This window comes from Vanessa cardui, chromosome 14, assembly GCF_905220365.1.
Source record: "Vanessa cardui chromosome 14, ilVanCard2.1, whole genome shotgun sequence".
Lineage (NCBI taxonomy): Eukaryota > Metazoa > Arthropoda > Insecta > Lepidoptera > Nymphalidae > Vanessa > Vanessa cardui.
In genome coordinates this window covers 14,232,056-14,246,705 of record NC_061136.1, presented here as the reverse complement: position 1 = coordinate 14,246,705, position 14,650 = coordinate 14,232,056, and the positions used below count along the sequence as shown (strand labels likewise).

Here is a 14,650-nt window from a genome sequence, read left to right as displayed (position 1 = left end):
GTGGTTGAATATGTTGCAAACCTTCTCCACAAAGGTAGAGGAGGCCTTTAGCAGTAGTGGGAATTTACAGGCTGTTGTTGTTGTTGTTGAGATTGTCATTGCCAGCATTTACTCGTGAGCAGACTAATATTTTCGTGTTTGTGATCCTGCAGCCATTAAACTAGCAACTACACGAACAAGGCATTTATAGAAACAAAAAAAAAACACGTGGATTGTTAGACTTTCCTTCACTTCGAACCCACTATTTTATTTAATAACATAATAAAGTTACATCTCAGAAATCATTAGTGTCCATGGCAAGGTCAATTAATAATGTATTAAAATCTAACGTCGAAACGACTGATCCAATAATTAAAATACAAACAGTAGTAAATAGCATTATTTTAATTTCAAAGATTTATTACGAGATTATTATATAGTATATAATTAAACATTGCTATTTTTTGTAGACCTTTTGGTTTGCAACTATTTCATAGAAAACACGAAATAAATAAAAAAAAATCGAAATGAACTTGATTATATAATTAGAAAAAGGTTTACATTATTATTGTATGTTTTAATTAATTCTGTAATAATAATAATTAGGTTTAAATTACTTTTTTAATTGTATTTTATTGTACCCTCTTATTGACATAAATGCTGAAAGCATTTTGACTTGTATGTTCATTACTGTGAATCACGTGATTGGGTTTCCGCGGGGGGTGAAGGGTAAATTTCGAGAGAGAGGAGCAACCCCTTTAAAAAGCAACCCCTACTATCATCAAATTCGGGATGCGAATTTCTAATGCCAACCCTACGATTACTACAAATGCTATAATGGTTAAATAAATATTAATGTTATTCATATAGTCTTTTATTGTCTTATAACCTTTAAATATTATAAAGTCATTAAGAAATATAATTTATTTTTAAAATATTCTGACGAAATGTAAGCACCTCAATAAAAAAAATCAAACTAACTCGTATAAATGTAAATTATATTTTACTGTGGAGTAGCGGGTTTGAATGGCACGCTCTCTTCTCCAACCATTGAGGCTCTTAATGGGCTGGGATATCGTGTCTTATCTTCTATGTTATGTGTGCAAAATAGAAGCTCCAGCTTCTGCCAGGCCCTAACAATGGCCGTGGTAGTTATAGTGGGACAGAACATGCAAATAATCACAGCAGAAGACTAGTTATGACGAGCGATGACCTAAAAAAAAGGGGGTGAAATCTGGAGGGAGAGTGGACCGAGAAGGCGTTGGCGCAATATTGAGTTCAGTTACATGGTCATAACCGAAGATCGATCACAGCGGCGTGCTATTGGAGAGGCCTATGTCCAGCAGTGGGCGAAAAGAGGCTGTTGATGATGATGATGGTGACATGGTCATCCGTCGAGTTGTTTAAACACGACAGTGCTCTTGTTAATGCAATTAGGAATAACATATCATCTTATTATTAACTCTCATACATCTTGCTATTAACTCTGACATAAGTATATGGGACAAGAACGAAATCAATCTATATTATATGTATTAATATTATAATACAATATTGTACAAATGTGAAAGCAGCTCTGACTGTTTGTGTCTGTTGGTCTTGAAATCGAATTTGATGAAATTTGGTATGAAGCAAACTTGAACTCTAAGAAAGGAGAGGGTACTTCTTTTGCCTAACATAATATGATAACCAACAGCATATTACTAGTGTAACTTCAGTAGTTCGGGATGGCCAAAATAATATTATCGTTTTACAATGATGCTTCAATATCTCTATCTTTTCTTAGAATGCCCCACGCTATAGTCCAAGTGTTTTATAATGACAGCTCAATCATATTTAAAATAAGAAATAGTGTTACATGCCTGTATTAAATACTATGCCATATAAAATAATATTAATAACAGTTTTCAACCGACTTCCAAAAGGAGGAGGTTATCAATTCGTCTGTTTTTTTTTTTTTTTTTTTTTTTTTTTTTTTTATGTTTGTTACCTCATAACTTTTCACTGGGTGGACCGATTTTGATAATTTTTTTTTTGTTTGAAAGGTAGTGCTTCCCGTGGGGTCCCATTTTTTTTATTTTTTTTTCCGATGATGGTATCCATGTGAAAACGACATAAGTCTTAAATTTGCATTATGTATATGCGCGACAAAAAGGTGAATAACTGAAAATCACGTTAACCAATTTTGATAATTCTTTTTTTATTATAAAATATATACTTCAAGGGTAATTTGGTGAAAGTTTGGTAAGGTTTTGAGCACAGGATCCATGACAAAGTAACGGAACGGAAGGGAACGGAACAATTCTGAGGAGCACGTTAGCGATACTCGGTCGAATCTTTTATTTATAGGTTATTTGGATATTTGAGTCACCTTCCGTAATGTGGTTATGTTTATGTAATTATCATAGTCGAATATTATAATCAACTAGCTACCCACCCCGGCTTCGCACGGGTGCAATACTGATACTAAATATACTACAGAATTTGTTTATTTACGACATCACATCGCAAACTTCTAAAATTATCAGTGTTTCTTTACTATATTGTTCATGTATTATATACACAAACCTTCCCCTTGAAGCACACTATATTTTAAAAAAAACCGCATCTAAATCCGTTGCGTAGATTTAAAGATATAGGGACAGAGAAAGCGACTTTGTTTTACACTATGTAGTGATGGAACTCCTATACGGCTCGCAGTTAGGGTGCGATATGGGGCAGAATTTCTTACTATCTTTAATCAAATTTTGTGTATGTGATGTAATGTCATATGATGTCCGAAATATAGTTAGTCTTTTTCAAAGTTTTTTTGCTGAGTTCGATTACAGCTCTTTCGAGGGATCCTTGTAGTTTACGCCGCGTGACGTATTAAATCCGCATTTTCGAAAGTCTATTTTTGCTTTATTCGCAAGTTTCCTTTGAAATTGTCCTCGAAGTAGTTTCTGACTCATATAAACGGAACGCTTAATCTATCCATATTAAAAAAAATTAGTTAGTCAACATCAGCTTCACTTAAAATCAAAAAATAAATAAAATTTTAACAAAAAGAAAAACCGACTTCAAACAAAACACTATTTTAAAACAAATGAATATGCACGAAAAAGTAATAAAAATAATTGCGTATTCAACATATTTTTTAGAGTCTTCCTAAGTTAAATGAAATGAAAAATATTAGACTACTTAAAAGTCGATTAACGATTATATCATGTAGTTATAATTATTGTTATATTTGGAGTCGGTGTCAGCCAATAAAACCCTACAGTATATCTATCAAAAAACAATACGAGAATACTTTAACAAATATGTTTTTTACAAATTACCTTTTACACAATAATATACTGGATCAATCAAGGGGCTCGTATCGCTTCTTTCTTTTGATTGTTGGGGCAAGGGCACCGTGGCTGACACCGAGTATTCTCGTATTGTTTTTTGATAGATATACTGTAGGGTTTTATTGGCTGACACCGACTCCAAATATAACAATAATTATAACTACATGATATAATCGTTAATCGACTTTTAAGTAGTCTAATATTTTTCATTTCATTTAACTTAGGAAGACTCTAAAAAATATGTTGAATACGCAATTATTTTTATTACTTTTTCGTGCATATTCATTTGTTTTAAAATAGTGTTTTGTTTGAAGTCGGTTTTTCTTTTTGTTAAAATTTTATTTATACAAATTATTGATCAATTAATTACAATAATATTTGTATATAATAAAGTAAATTCAATAGCTCCTGCTATATTAATAATATGCAATAATAATGTGATATAAATTATGATACAGAATCAAATGCCATAAAACCGTATTGATGGCTCAGGTAACTTTCGTAACAATAGTTATAAATAAAATTTAAAGTATGAGTACATTGGTGCTTACTCCTTTTTGAGTTGATTTCATATCGTAAGGTGAATACTAAGTTGTGTATGATACTGATGACAAGCAATGAAATAAAACAATAAATAAATCGGTTAAATTTTATTACAATTCGATTAAATTTAATAAAATAAACAACAATAATTAGTTACAGTAACAACGATTGTACTTTCGTTTCGAATTAAACTAGACTTTATATTACTGCTGTTAACTAAATTAAATAAATTAATTTATACTATCACAGTGATACTAAGTACTTTTTTATTTTACTAAAACACATATACTGACTAAAGCAATATTTTTACAGTTCGCATTTTAAAGTGCACTAGGTAACTGCCACGTGTCGAATAATAATGACTTAAATATGGCGGACATAGTATAACATAGAAATTGAAAATAACACAGATGGAAAATAACTTTATTCCTATCGAACAAACTTAAAACTTTTGCCCATACTACTAACACACCAATTCGTATCGGAATAAAATCAATATAAGTAGAATTGCCCTCAGTTACAATTAAGCTGAGGGTATTTGAGGAATATAATTATGTTAGTAGAATTATCCTCCTGAACTTTTGCTACACAGTTGAATGCTCCTGGTCCAATTGCTCTTGAATCTTGTAAGACGTACAGTATTACCCAAAAAACAAGATATTCCAGACACAAGAGGAAAAAAGCTAAATAAACAGTTGACAGCAAATGAGGCCTTATCATTACGTCACGGTAGCATGCGTAAGCGATCCCGTGGCGTCCGCCGAAAGACGGAGAAGGTACCGCTGGTTTTTTAGTGGGTAAACCCGGTGTGCTTGGGCGCACTCGGCGTTCAGGGCTCCGGGGAGTACCACCCCCCCCCCCCACTTTCCATCTCGTGGGGGAAGCGCATAATGCGTTTTTCCAGTGAGAAAAAAAAAGGTTGACATCTGGATTTATAGTTATTGGAAAATTTGGAAGTAAAATTAAAGTGGATATAAGTGTTGCATTATAAATAAATTAACCATAAACTCTTAAAATTAACGTTTGTTTACCTTTATACCTGTTTCGATTGAAATAGGCTACATGTTTGCTAATCTCAGTACCTGCGTGCACTCCTGCTAATAATATGACACGAATAATTAAAACTATCTAATCTTAAATATAACATACTATTACATTTTTTTTTTCTAGCCAATATCATATTGCTGTACAATGGTGGGTTATTACATATATGTTATTACAATTGATTGTATATGGTTTATAAATTAAAAATATTACGCGAATTTTATTTAATTCATGAATAATTTTACCTATGTCAAATTTAATTAACATATTTTGTACTTATAATTAAATAAAAGGACTAAAAAGTATCTCATCCCTAAATCCAAACCAAATACCAATTAAACCATCAGTATTTACAGTATCACTACGTCACTTTGTTCCTAACAAATGTTTTATTTTATTTCAACATAAATAGTTGTAGTTTGTATACTCCTTACTTTTAAGAAAACCCCAGAAAATATTTTGTTATTTTTAATGATCGTTATTTATATATTTGTCACTATTATTTATTTTATTATAGTTTAATACCAATAACAATTTGTCTTAATCGTGTATTATTTCTGCTGGCTCAATACGATAGGAAATGTAAAAAAAAAACTAGCGTATAAAGATTGTTTAGCGGGTGTGTAATTAAATATCTATTTCTCTCTTTCTGGCATTACTTTTTAAACAATTAAAGAAAAGGACAAAACAATGTTTCACCTCTTATGACAATTTAGAGCCGTCAGTGTTAAATAGTAATCGTATTTGTCAATAAATCCTTTCGGAATATTATTTAGTTAAAATATTAACAATAAAAACTTAATCGGTATAATAATATATTTTGTTCATAAATTAATGGAATCTATTTCATAATATTTTTTCCGTATTGGCTGTATAGGTCAATGCATTTTGTAAAATATAACAAATCAACCAAAATTTGTAACATTAAAATTTATTCAATGCATGTGTATTTATGTACGCGGTCCATATAAGAAAAAAACATTTATATAATTTTTATCTGTCCGTCTCTTTGTTCAGGCTATCTCCGGAAGGCTGGACCGATTATGATGGGACTTTTGGACAGATAACTAATATAATAAGGAGTAACTTAGACTACAATAATATTTTTGTTATGATAAATCCCAATTGTTTCGTAAATAAATGATAACATAATAATATATTGGCAAATCGAACACGTATATGTAGTACCTATGTATATTTTTTGAAAGAAGAATAATCTGATTGATATTATTTTTGGAACACAGATGGCTTTCATTTGAAACATTAAAAATGCCGCTTGTCGATATTTTTATTTTAGTTATAAATTCTTTCTAAATAAATATAATTAACAACTAGTGTGACATACACATTGTTCCAGCGCCTCGACTGCCGATTTCGCTCGCAATTGTGCGATCCTCCTCAAGCATTTTAGCTTTCTTCGAGAATGAAGAAGTAAGTCCTGATAGAATCTTCTAGAATGAAGAATATCTTCTTTGACTCTATTTAATTCGCAAATAGCCAGACGCTTCCATCGTATCATTGACGTAGTCTGGAAAAAATATATATTTACAGAATGCGTCACTAGATGGCGCTGTTCCGTAATGTCGAGTTTCTACATCGCGATGGCTTGATTTTCGCGCATTGAATGACGTCCTTACGTTTCGAGTGAGACGTTACTCTGGTTTCCCTTCAAAACGTATAAATCTTTCGCCTTTTACTAAAGATTTCCGTGGAGGGGAACACTCAAATGAGTCTAAACATATTTTTGAAGCCTTGTACACTAGTGCAAGGTTAATAAGACACAATGTTTCACTCTTAAAGGTCCTTTACGAACTGTTACGTTGAATAGTACTTCTGTACTGTACTGTGAACAGTAATATAACATAGCTTTTTCTTAGATCTAAAACATTGCTTTTTATGTACGCCATTATAATATAATCATCTGTTCTGCAGAACAGCTATGTTATTTTAACAGTAATTAGGTTTCAATACAACACTTCTTAGCCTGTGTCGTAAAACAAGTCATATTTAATGCGTACTCGTCCGTCATAATTATTCAAGACAATGTTTTAAAGAACAAACTTATAAATCGGTACGTGACTAGACCCGCTGATCAAAAAACCACTATCCAACGTAACAATTCGTAATGGGCCTTTAAGAGTTGAATCATTGTTAAATCAAGCAAGCCATGGCGAAAATTACGGATTACATAAATTTCCCACTGCTGGGCTAAGACCTCCTCTCGTATTAAGGAGAGGGTTTGGAACATATCCACCACGCTTTTCCAATGTGGATTGTTGGAATGCACATGTGGCAGAATTTCGATGAAATTAGACACATGCAGATCACGATGTTTTCCTTCACTGCCGAGTACGAGATGAAGTATAAACACAAATTAAGCATAAGTATATATAGTGGTGCTTGCCTGGGTTTGAACCCGCAATCGTCATTTGACGACCTCCATGGTCGAGTGGTGTGTACACCGGTTTTCATGGGTACGCCACTCTGAGGTCCCGGGTTCGATTCCCGGTCGAGTCGATGTAGATTACCATTAGTTTTCTACGTTGTCTTGGGTCTGGGTGTTTGTGGTACCGTCGTTACTTCTGATTTCCATAACACAAGTGCTTAAGCTACTTACATTGGGATCAAAGTAATGTATGTGATGTTGTCTCATATTTATTTATTATTTATTTATTTATACAAACCCCTTCTAAAATATTCTTTTTTAACCAAGTTAAACGTTAAACCCAATACTTACTTCGCAGGGAACTCCACAACTTTTGGTTATTCTTTCACATCTACGTATGTAATCTTCGCTCTGAAATTATAAATATATAATCATTAATAAAAATATACATTGTATGAAATTATTGTAATAGGGACGTTCTACTGAAATTAAGAACCATTAAAAACTGTAAATATATGATTGTTGGGCGAAGGCTTCCCCTCCCTTTCGAGAAGGTTTGGACATTATTCCACCACGCTACTGCAGTGCGGGATGGCAAATACATATCTATACATATAATACAATCGGAGTGTCTGTTTGTATTATTAAAATAGCCCTTTCCTACTCAATGTACATGTATACACGGCAAATATACCAAAATAACATTTTTTAAAATTTTTGTCTATCTGTTTGTTCCTGTTAATCTCTGGAACGGCTGGACCGATTTTGATGGAATTTCAATGGCAGATAACTGATATAATAAGGAGTGACTTAGGCAACATTTTTTTTTTGTTGAATTCAAACGCGTGCAAGGTCGCAGGCACAGCTAGTGTAAAATAATTTCAGTGAATTGACACACATAATAATTCTCTAGGACGTTTTCCTTAATTCTCGAATCAGGTTTAAATCCATAGTATTTGTAAGATTCATGTGCTCTAACTCATGGGCTATCTCAGCTCTTATTCTGTGCATATATAACCTTATAACTAATTGAATTAATTGAATTGTGATTCAACAGAGAAATGCGGAGCATTCTTGCCAACATTCCAGTCAAGATTTATGCAATAACTATGTATTTGTGACGACCTCCGTGGTCGAGTGGCGTGTACACCGGTTTTCATGGGTACCCCACTCCGAGGTCCCGGGTTCGATTCCCGGCCGAGTCGATGTAGATTATCATTAATTTTCTATATTGTCTTGGGTCTGGGTGTTTGTGGTACCGTCGTTACTTCGGATTTCCCATAACACAGGTGCTTTGGCTACCTACATTGGGATCAGAGTAATGTATGTGATGTTGTCTCATATTTATTTGTAAAAATTTAGGCATTTTATGTTATCACCTTGTTCAGATGCATTCGGAATACGATCATGTGCCCCAGGAAGAATTTGTGGTGATTCTCCCCGTTGAAGCTGGCGGCGCGATGCGAGTCGAATATTACTTTTCTTATATTCTTTTCGAATTCGTCACGACACGCCCTTGACTGAAATAAAAAAAAAATCTTAATTGTCAAATAGCATGAGACCTCCAACCGTGAACATTGATTCGAAGAGAAGTACTGCAAGTCTCAATTAAGATATTTCAGTCTATAATTACAATGGATAGATTACAATTATCAATTTGACGTAATGCTCAGGGTATAATGCGGTCAATGAGCAATAATGAGCCGAGACGTCTCCGACTAACACAGAATCATGGGGCAGTATCATTGTATCAAGACTAGTTCACCTGACAGGACTTAGAATTACTGATAGGTATTTTTAATGGTATAAATTGGCGGTCGAGCGAATGGTAAGTGGTCACCAGCGCCCATAGACAATGTAAGAATTATTAATTGTTCCTTACATTACCAATGCGCCACCAACCTTTTGAACTAAGATATTATGTCCCTTGTGCCTGTAGTTACACTGGCTCAATCACCTTTGAAACCGCAACACAACAATTCTGAGTACCGTTATTTGGCGGTAGAATAACTGATGAGTGGGTGGTGCCTACCCAGAGGGGCTTGCACAAAGCCCTACCACCAAGACAACAACTGTAGAAAATGGTCAATAGAATCAGATGAACGAAGCGTGAATTCATAAAAACGTCCAAAACAAGCATATTTTGTGTACAAAATGTTCTGGACCTTAAGCGGAACATTCGAATTTAAACGGACCTTATCTACCAGTGATGAGATGAGATGGCCCAGTGGTTAGAACGCTTGACTAGTGATACTGAGTAATGCTGTTTGGCGGTAGAATATCTGATGAGTGGCTGGTACCTATCCAAGGCGTAATGGAGTCATTTTCGCTTTACGAAATATTAAACATCCTTGTCTATTGCCAATGCTCACCATGGAAACTAAGGTATTACTTCTCTTATGCCCATAGTTATAGTCTATTCCAAGAGGAGAAAAACCAAGTAAACAGCTTTGACAGCAAATTGACGAGAATATCATAGTACATTGGGTCTGTAATGCTTGCGAAGGATTTTCGTTTTGAACGCAGCGTTTGAACGTTTATTGGAATTTTGAAAGTAAAATTAAAGAGCAAATACGTAGTTAAGCGCTATAGTGTAGTATTATAAATAAAGATGATACTATATACTTTTTCTACTGAACTTTATTGATCCCTACCCTCAAACTGGTACATAGTGATATTTATTTATTTATTTTATGGAATAGGTTGGTGGACGAGCATATGAGCCACCTGGTGGTAAGTGGTCATCATCACCCATAGACAATGACGCTGTAAGAAATATTAATTATTCCTTACATCGTCATTCCGCCACCAACCATGGGAACTAAGATGCTATGTCCCTTGTCCTTGTAGTTACACTGTTATATTTAGTATGGCTGTTCATAATATAGCCATTAATTATATTATGATTAATGCTTGCACATATTTACATAATACACATATAATATATCTTAACATATGTAGTAAACAGGCGCTCTTCGGATGGCAAGTAATTTGTTCGTTATTCAATTCAAATCCGATGAGGTCACCTCAGTCCTATTGTATTGTATCGACTATATGTATATTAACTGCTTAAACATTAATCGATCTTGACAATACTTGAAGTATTGTTAACATTATGTATTCTGTGATGTCACAGGGCGTGTAACAGACAGCTACGTCCAGTGAATAGATACACATATTAACTGGGATTGTAAGTTCTAATCCGGATAAGTAATAGTGATTGTATGCACTTAAGTGGTGAAATCAAAACAGAAATGTAACTCATCATCTATATTTTTTTACTACAGGATTAAGTGTTAGTACATAATTTAATTTGACATTCGTGTCATTGAACTCGTTCGATTATTTAAATCTGTTGTGTCTCTTGAAATATTATATGCATTGACTAACATCACTATCAGTTAATGTAAACAGTGATTTTTCATTAGTATAATATATTCAATACCCTTATTGTAGTAATAACAGTCTGCTTTGTCTAAAGTGTATTTTATTGTTTTACTTATTTTTTTTTATGTTATAGATTGGCGGACGAGCATATGGGCCACCTGATGGTAAGTGGTCACCCATAGACAATGACGCTGTAAGAAATATTAACTATTCCTTACATCGTCAATGTGCCACCAACTATACTGACATAATAATATAATGCTTTTGCTAATGCATCTGGAATGATTGTTTATACCCTTTGATCGCGGTGTCTGTCAAAGGATAAGAAATCCTTGATCTAAGGTCTGCGACTACGGATACACAGTACTATACGGATACAGTAAATTCTTGCCGTCAATAGATCAATCAATCAGCCCATGTTCGTCCACTGCTGGACATAGGCCTCTCCAATCGCACGCCACTGTGATCGTTCTTGGGCAATAATCTCCTAAATTTATATATTTTCAACACTATAGTACTATTAATATTTACGTTTTTATAAATAAAATAAATTCATTTTTAATCAATATCTCCTGAGTAACAAGAATATTTTATCTTGAGTCCAGGAGCACCCTACAGGACCCTACCAAATAAATAGCAAGCGAGCGATATTAGTGTAGGGTTACATGGAATTAGGGTTTTGTGGACCACACATCTGGTTGCGTATCACCCTCTTATCAGGTATTGTACTGTTAAGCATCAATGCTTCGTATTCATGTTTTCTGGATTAAAGATTAAATAACTCTGTAGGGTGTATATGTACACTTTAGATTCCATAGTAACCGGTTCTTTAACACGTAAATCAAGCTTTTAAAATGTCTCTCTAGACAATGTACGAGGTGGAGAGCAGTCGTAAAAGATAGTTTGCCAATAATAATAAATAAATATTGGACAACATCACATACATTGCTCTGATCCAACTGTAAGTAGTTAAAGCAATTGTGTTATGGAAAATCAGAACTAATAGTACCACAAACACGTAGACCCAAGACAACATAAAAAACTAATGAAGGTTTTTTACATCGACTCGGCCGAGATTCGAACCCGGGACCTCAGAGTGGTGTATCCAAGAATACCGGTGTACATACTACTCGACCACGATGACCTATCGTACAATAATGTAAACGAGTATTGCAAAAACAAATTTTTTAAATCTTAATAAAAAAATTATAAATTGAAAATGAGTTTCGCTAAATACGTTTAGAGTGATCTTTGCTTCACTAGAGTAAGGAAATCGGTCAACTACATTCTTACCGTTTCAATGAATGTACATAAATCGTGTTATTTTGAACTTTAGCACGTAAGCAATAAGGAAAAGTTTTTTGATAGGATTGAATGTACTAATTTCAAAGTAATTGCTTGTGAATTTGTCACTACGTTTATAACACGAATAAAAAATGTCTGCGTTGCGTTATCGTATGAATAACTTGTACAAAAGTACATCTTTATTGGAAACATTAATTCGCTCAATAATCGAGACTTCACGACGCGTAAATAATCTTATGAATTGACACTCTTCGATTACACTAAACGCTGCAAATTCGTGATGATACCTGTTATTACAAACGCCACAAGTAGGTTACCTCACGATGTTTTCTGTTACCGTTGAACTCAGAATTCACGATCATTCGTCAAAACTCATGTTATGTCCACTGGGCCACCTCAGCTTTTACGGGGTTTATTGTAAAGCTTTTAAAACAAAAAAGTAATTTACAATAATTTACAATGATTACAAAATGTATAGCGATAAATACAGATTAAAGAAACGGTGTCGAGCTGATGAAGTCTAAGGTTGCGGTTTTAACTCCTATACCCTTGTGTTGAGATGAGATGGCCCAGTGGTTAGAACGCGTGCATCTTAACCGACGATTGCGGGTTCAAACCCAGGCAAGCACCGCTATATAGTGCTTAATTTGTGTTTATAATTCATCTCGCACTCGGCGGTGAAGGAAAACATCGTGAGGAAACCTGCATGTGTCTAATTTCATCGAAATTCTGCCACATATGCATTCCACCAACCCGCATTGAAACAGCGTGGTGGAATATGTTTCAAACCCTCTCCTTAATGGAAGAAGAGGCCTTATCTCAGCAGTGGGAAATGTACAGGCAGTTACTTTACTTTACTTTACTTTTTTTACCATTGTGTAAGTAGAATAGTTACTTAGCCCTTATGTGAGTGACAAATAAAGCACGTTTAACAGAGTGACGAGGTACCAGGCAGTACCTTCATACAGTTTATACGTGATGTAAATAATCAAGATCTGCTTTTGTGTCACACATACTTTAAATATTATTATTTTAGCTAATCTAAACAATTGACAATCTGTGGCGATCAAAGCGGAGGTGAGGTGGAGTGCGGTACAGGGTTATCGGCGTACAAGAAACACTGGATCCATTCAATGCATCGTACTTGAAATTTGACTGTATACTTTTGTTTCTTTTGTACGAGTATATTTACAATTTCTGTGTTTATAATATATCATTGTGAATAATGTAGCACTTGCTCATTTTACCCACAAGTACTTATAAGTACTCACTTCTCAATAAAGATCACATGTTCAAAGATATCATTCCCAAGAATTGCTAGCGTTATTAGCAGAATCTTCTAGTGACGAGTATATTATATATATGATAATAAACATGATTAGATGCCTTAGGTTGAAGTGGGTAGACTTGAAATTTCAGATGTGGAACCAGAAGTTGAAGTCAAAAATGAGATTGATTCCTACAATTCCGATGCGAGTTTTGAAGGGGAATCGCTTGAAAGTATTCCTAATGCAAAAGATGGATCGAGGTGGTTGTCTGAACCACTTCCCAGAATAAAAACAGGGTGGCTCCATAGATGTAATAAAGAGCGTTTGTTATAAAGAGCTTATTGCCCTTATTTCGGGCTGCGATGTCCCATGATAGATTCAAAATGTAGCAACGCTGCAGAAGGTTTTATAATGACACAACGCACGCAAACATTTGTTATCTGATAAACCTGCTATACGATATATTTGGACATGTTCATTTCAAATTTGAAAAAAAACGACAAGGCTCGTGAATGTATTATCGAGGGCGGATTCGCTTAACTTAATACATGCTATCAAAACCTGAAAAGTATGGCATAAAAATATTTCTTAGGCTTGTGATGCAAATAATTCCTACCCCCTAAATGGAAAAATATAACAGGAAAGTCAAATGATGGCATATGTCAGGTAAATGTTGGAGAATGTACTGTACTAGATCTCATGGCTACCTCACGACTCAAAGAGGTACCTCGTCACTCGATAGTGAATTTAAAATATCTTTTGGTTTCCAAAAAGTATTGTAAATAGTAGACTTGGTCAAAACATTAAAAAAAACGTAATTTATAAATAGTTAGAAGCACTCACAAAGCCACAGTTGCCTATAGTCTATAAATCATACTTTTTTTAAATTTGATAATGCCAAAGGTACCCGGGTACCTCGTCACTCACATAAGGGTAAGTTGAATTCTATAGATTCAAAAATGACCATTAGAGCTCATTTGATTAAAAAATTCTTTGTTTTTGAGTCGTTTTATTTTTCTTGAAGATGAATCCGTGTAGTCCATAAAAAAGATGTTAAAAGCTTGGCATTCGTGTAAATGTGTAAAACGTTTGATCTTAAATATGTACGGGTAGTAAAAATAATAACGTACCTCGTGTTATATTACTCGCAGTGAGATATTACATTTGTTTCAGGGTCGCTAATAATGAGCTCATGCAGACATAGCGATTGCTCTTATTGTTAAGTTTATATGTCATAAAATATATTTATACTACCTGTTCCGCGTGACATCACCCGCGTTAAACGTTCTCGCTACAACTCCCCCAAGTGAGCCGTAATGTGATGTTAACAGCCATGAAACATTCCTGAAGAATTGGGCTATAAAGTTTTACTTGGTGGTAGGGGTTTTTGCAAGCCCGTCTGGGTA

At 34.2% G+C, this 14,650-nt stretch overlaps 1 protein-coding gene and 1 non-coding gene across 2 annotated transcripts in view; one reads left to right on the top strand and one right to left on the bottom strand.

Moving 5' to 3' along the window:
• Positions 1–3,946: 3,946 nt before the first annotated feature.
• The window catches only part of LOC124535448, a 31,354-nt gene continuing 20,650 nt past the window's right edge, over positions 3,947–14,650 (bottom strand). The window contains exons 3-5 of the mRNA XM_047111669.1: positions 8,664–8,804; positions 7,636–7,695; positions 3,947–6,426 (exon numbers count right to left, since the gene is read on the bottom strand). Of these exons, the coding sequence (XP_046967625.1) occupies positions 6,223–6,426; positions 7,636–7,695; positions 8,664–8,804 (405 nt within the window). The 3' untranslated portion in view covers positions 3,947–6,222. The remainder of the gene's footprint in view (positions 6,427–7,635; positions 7,696–8,663; positions 8,805–14,650) is intronic.
• On the top strand, positions 6,551–6,669 carry LOC124535473. Its single transcript, XR_006966812.1, has one exon. It is a non-coding gene; the product is annotated as a U5 spliceosomal RNA (small nuclear RNA).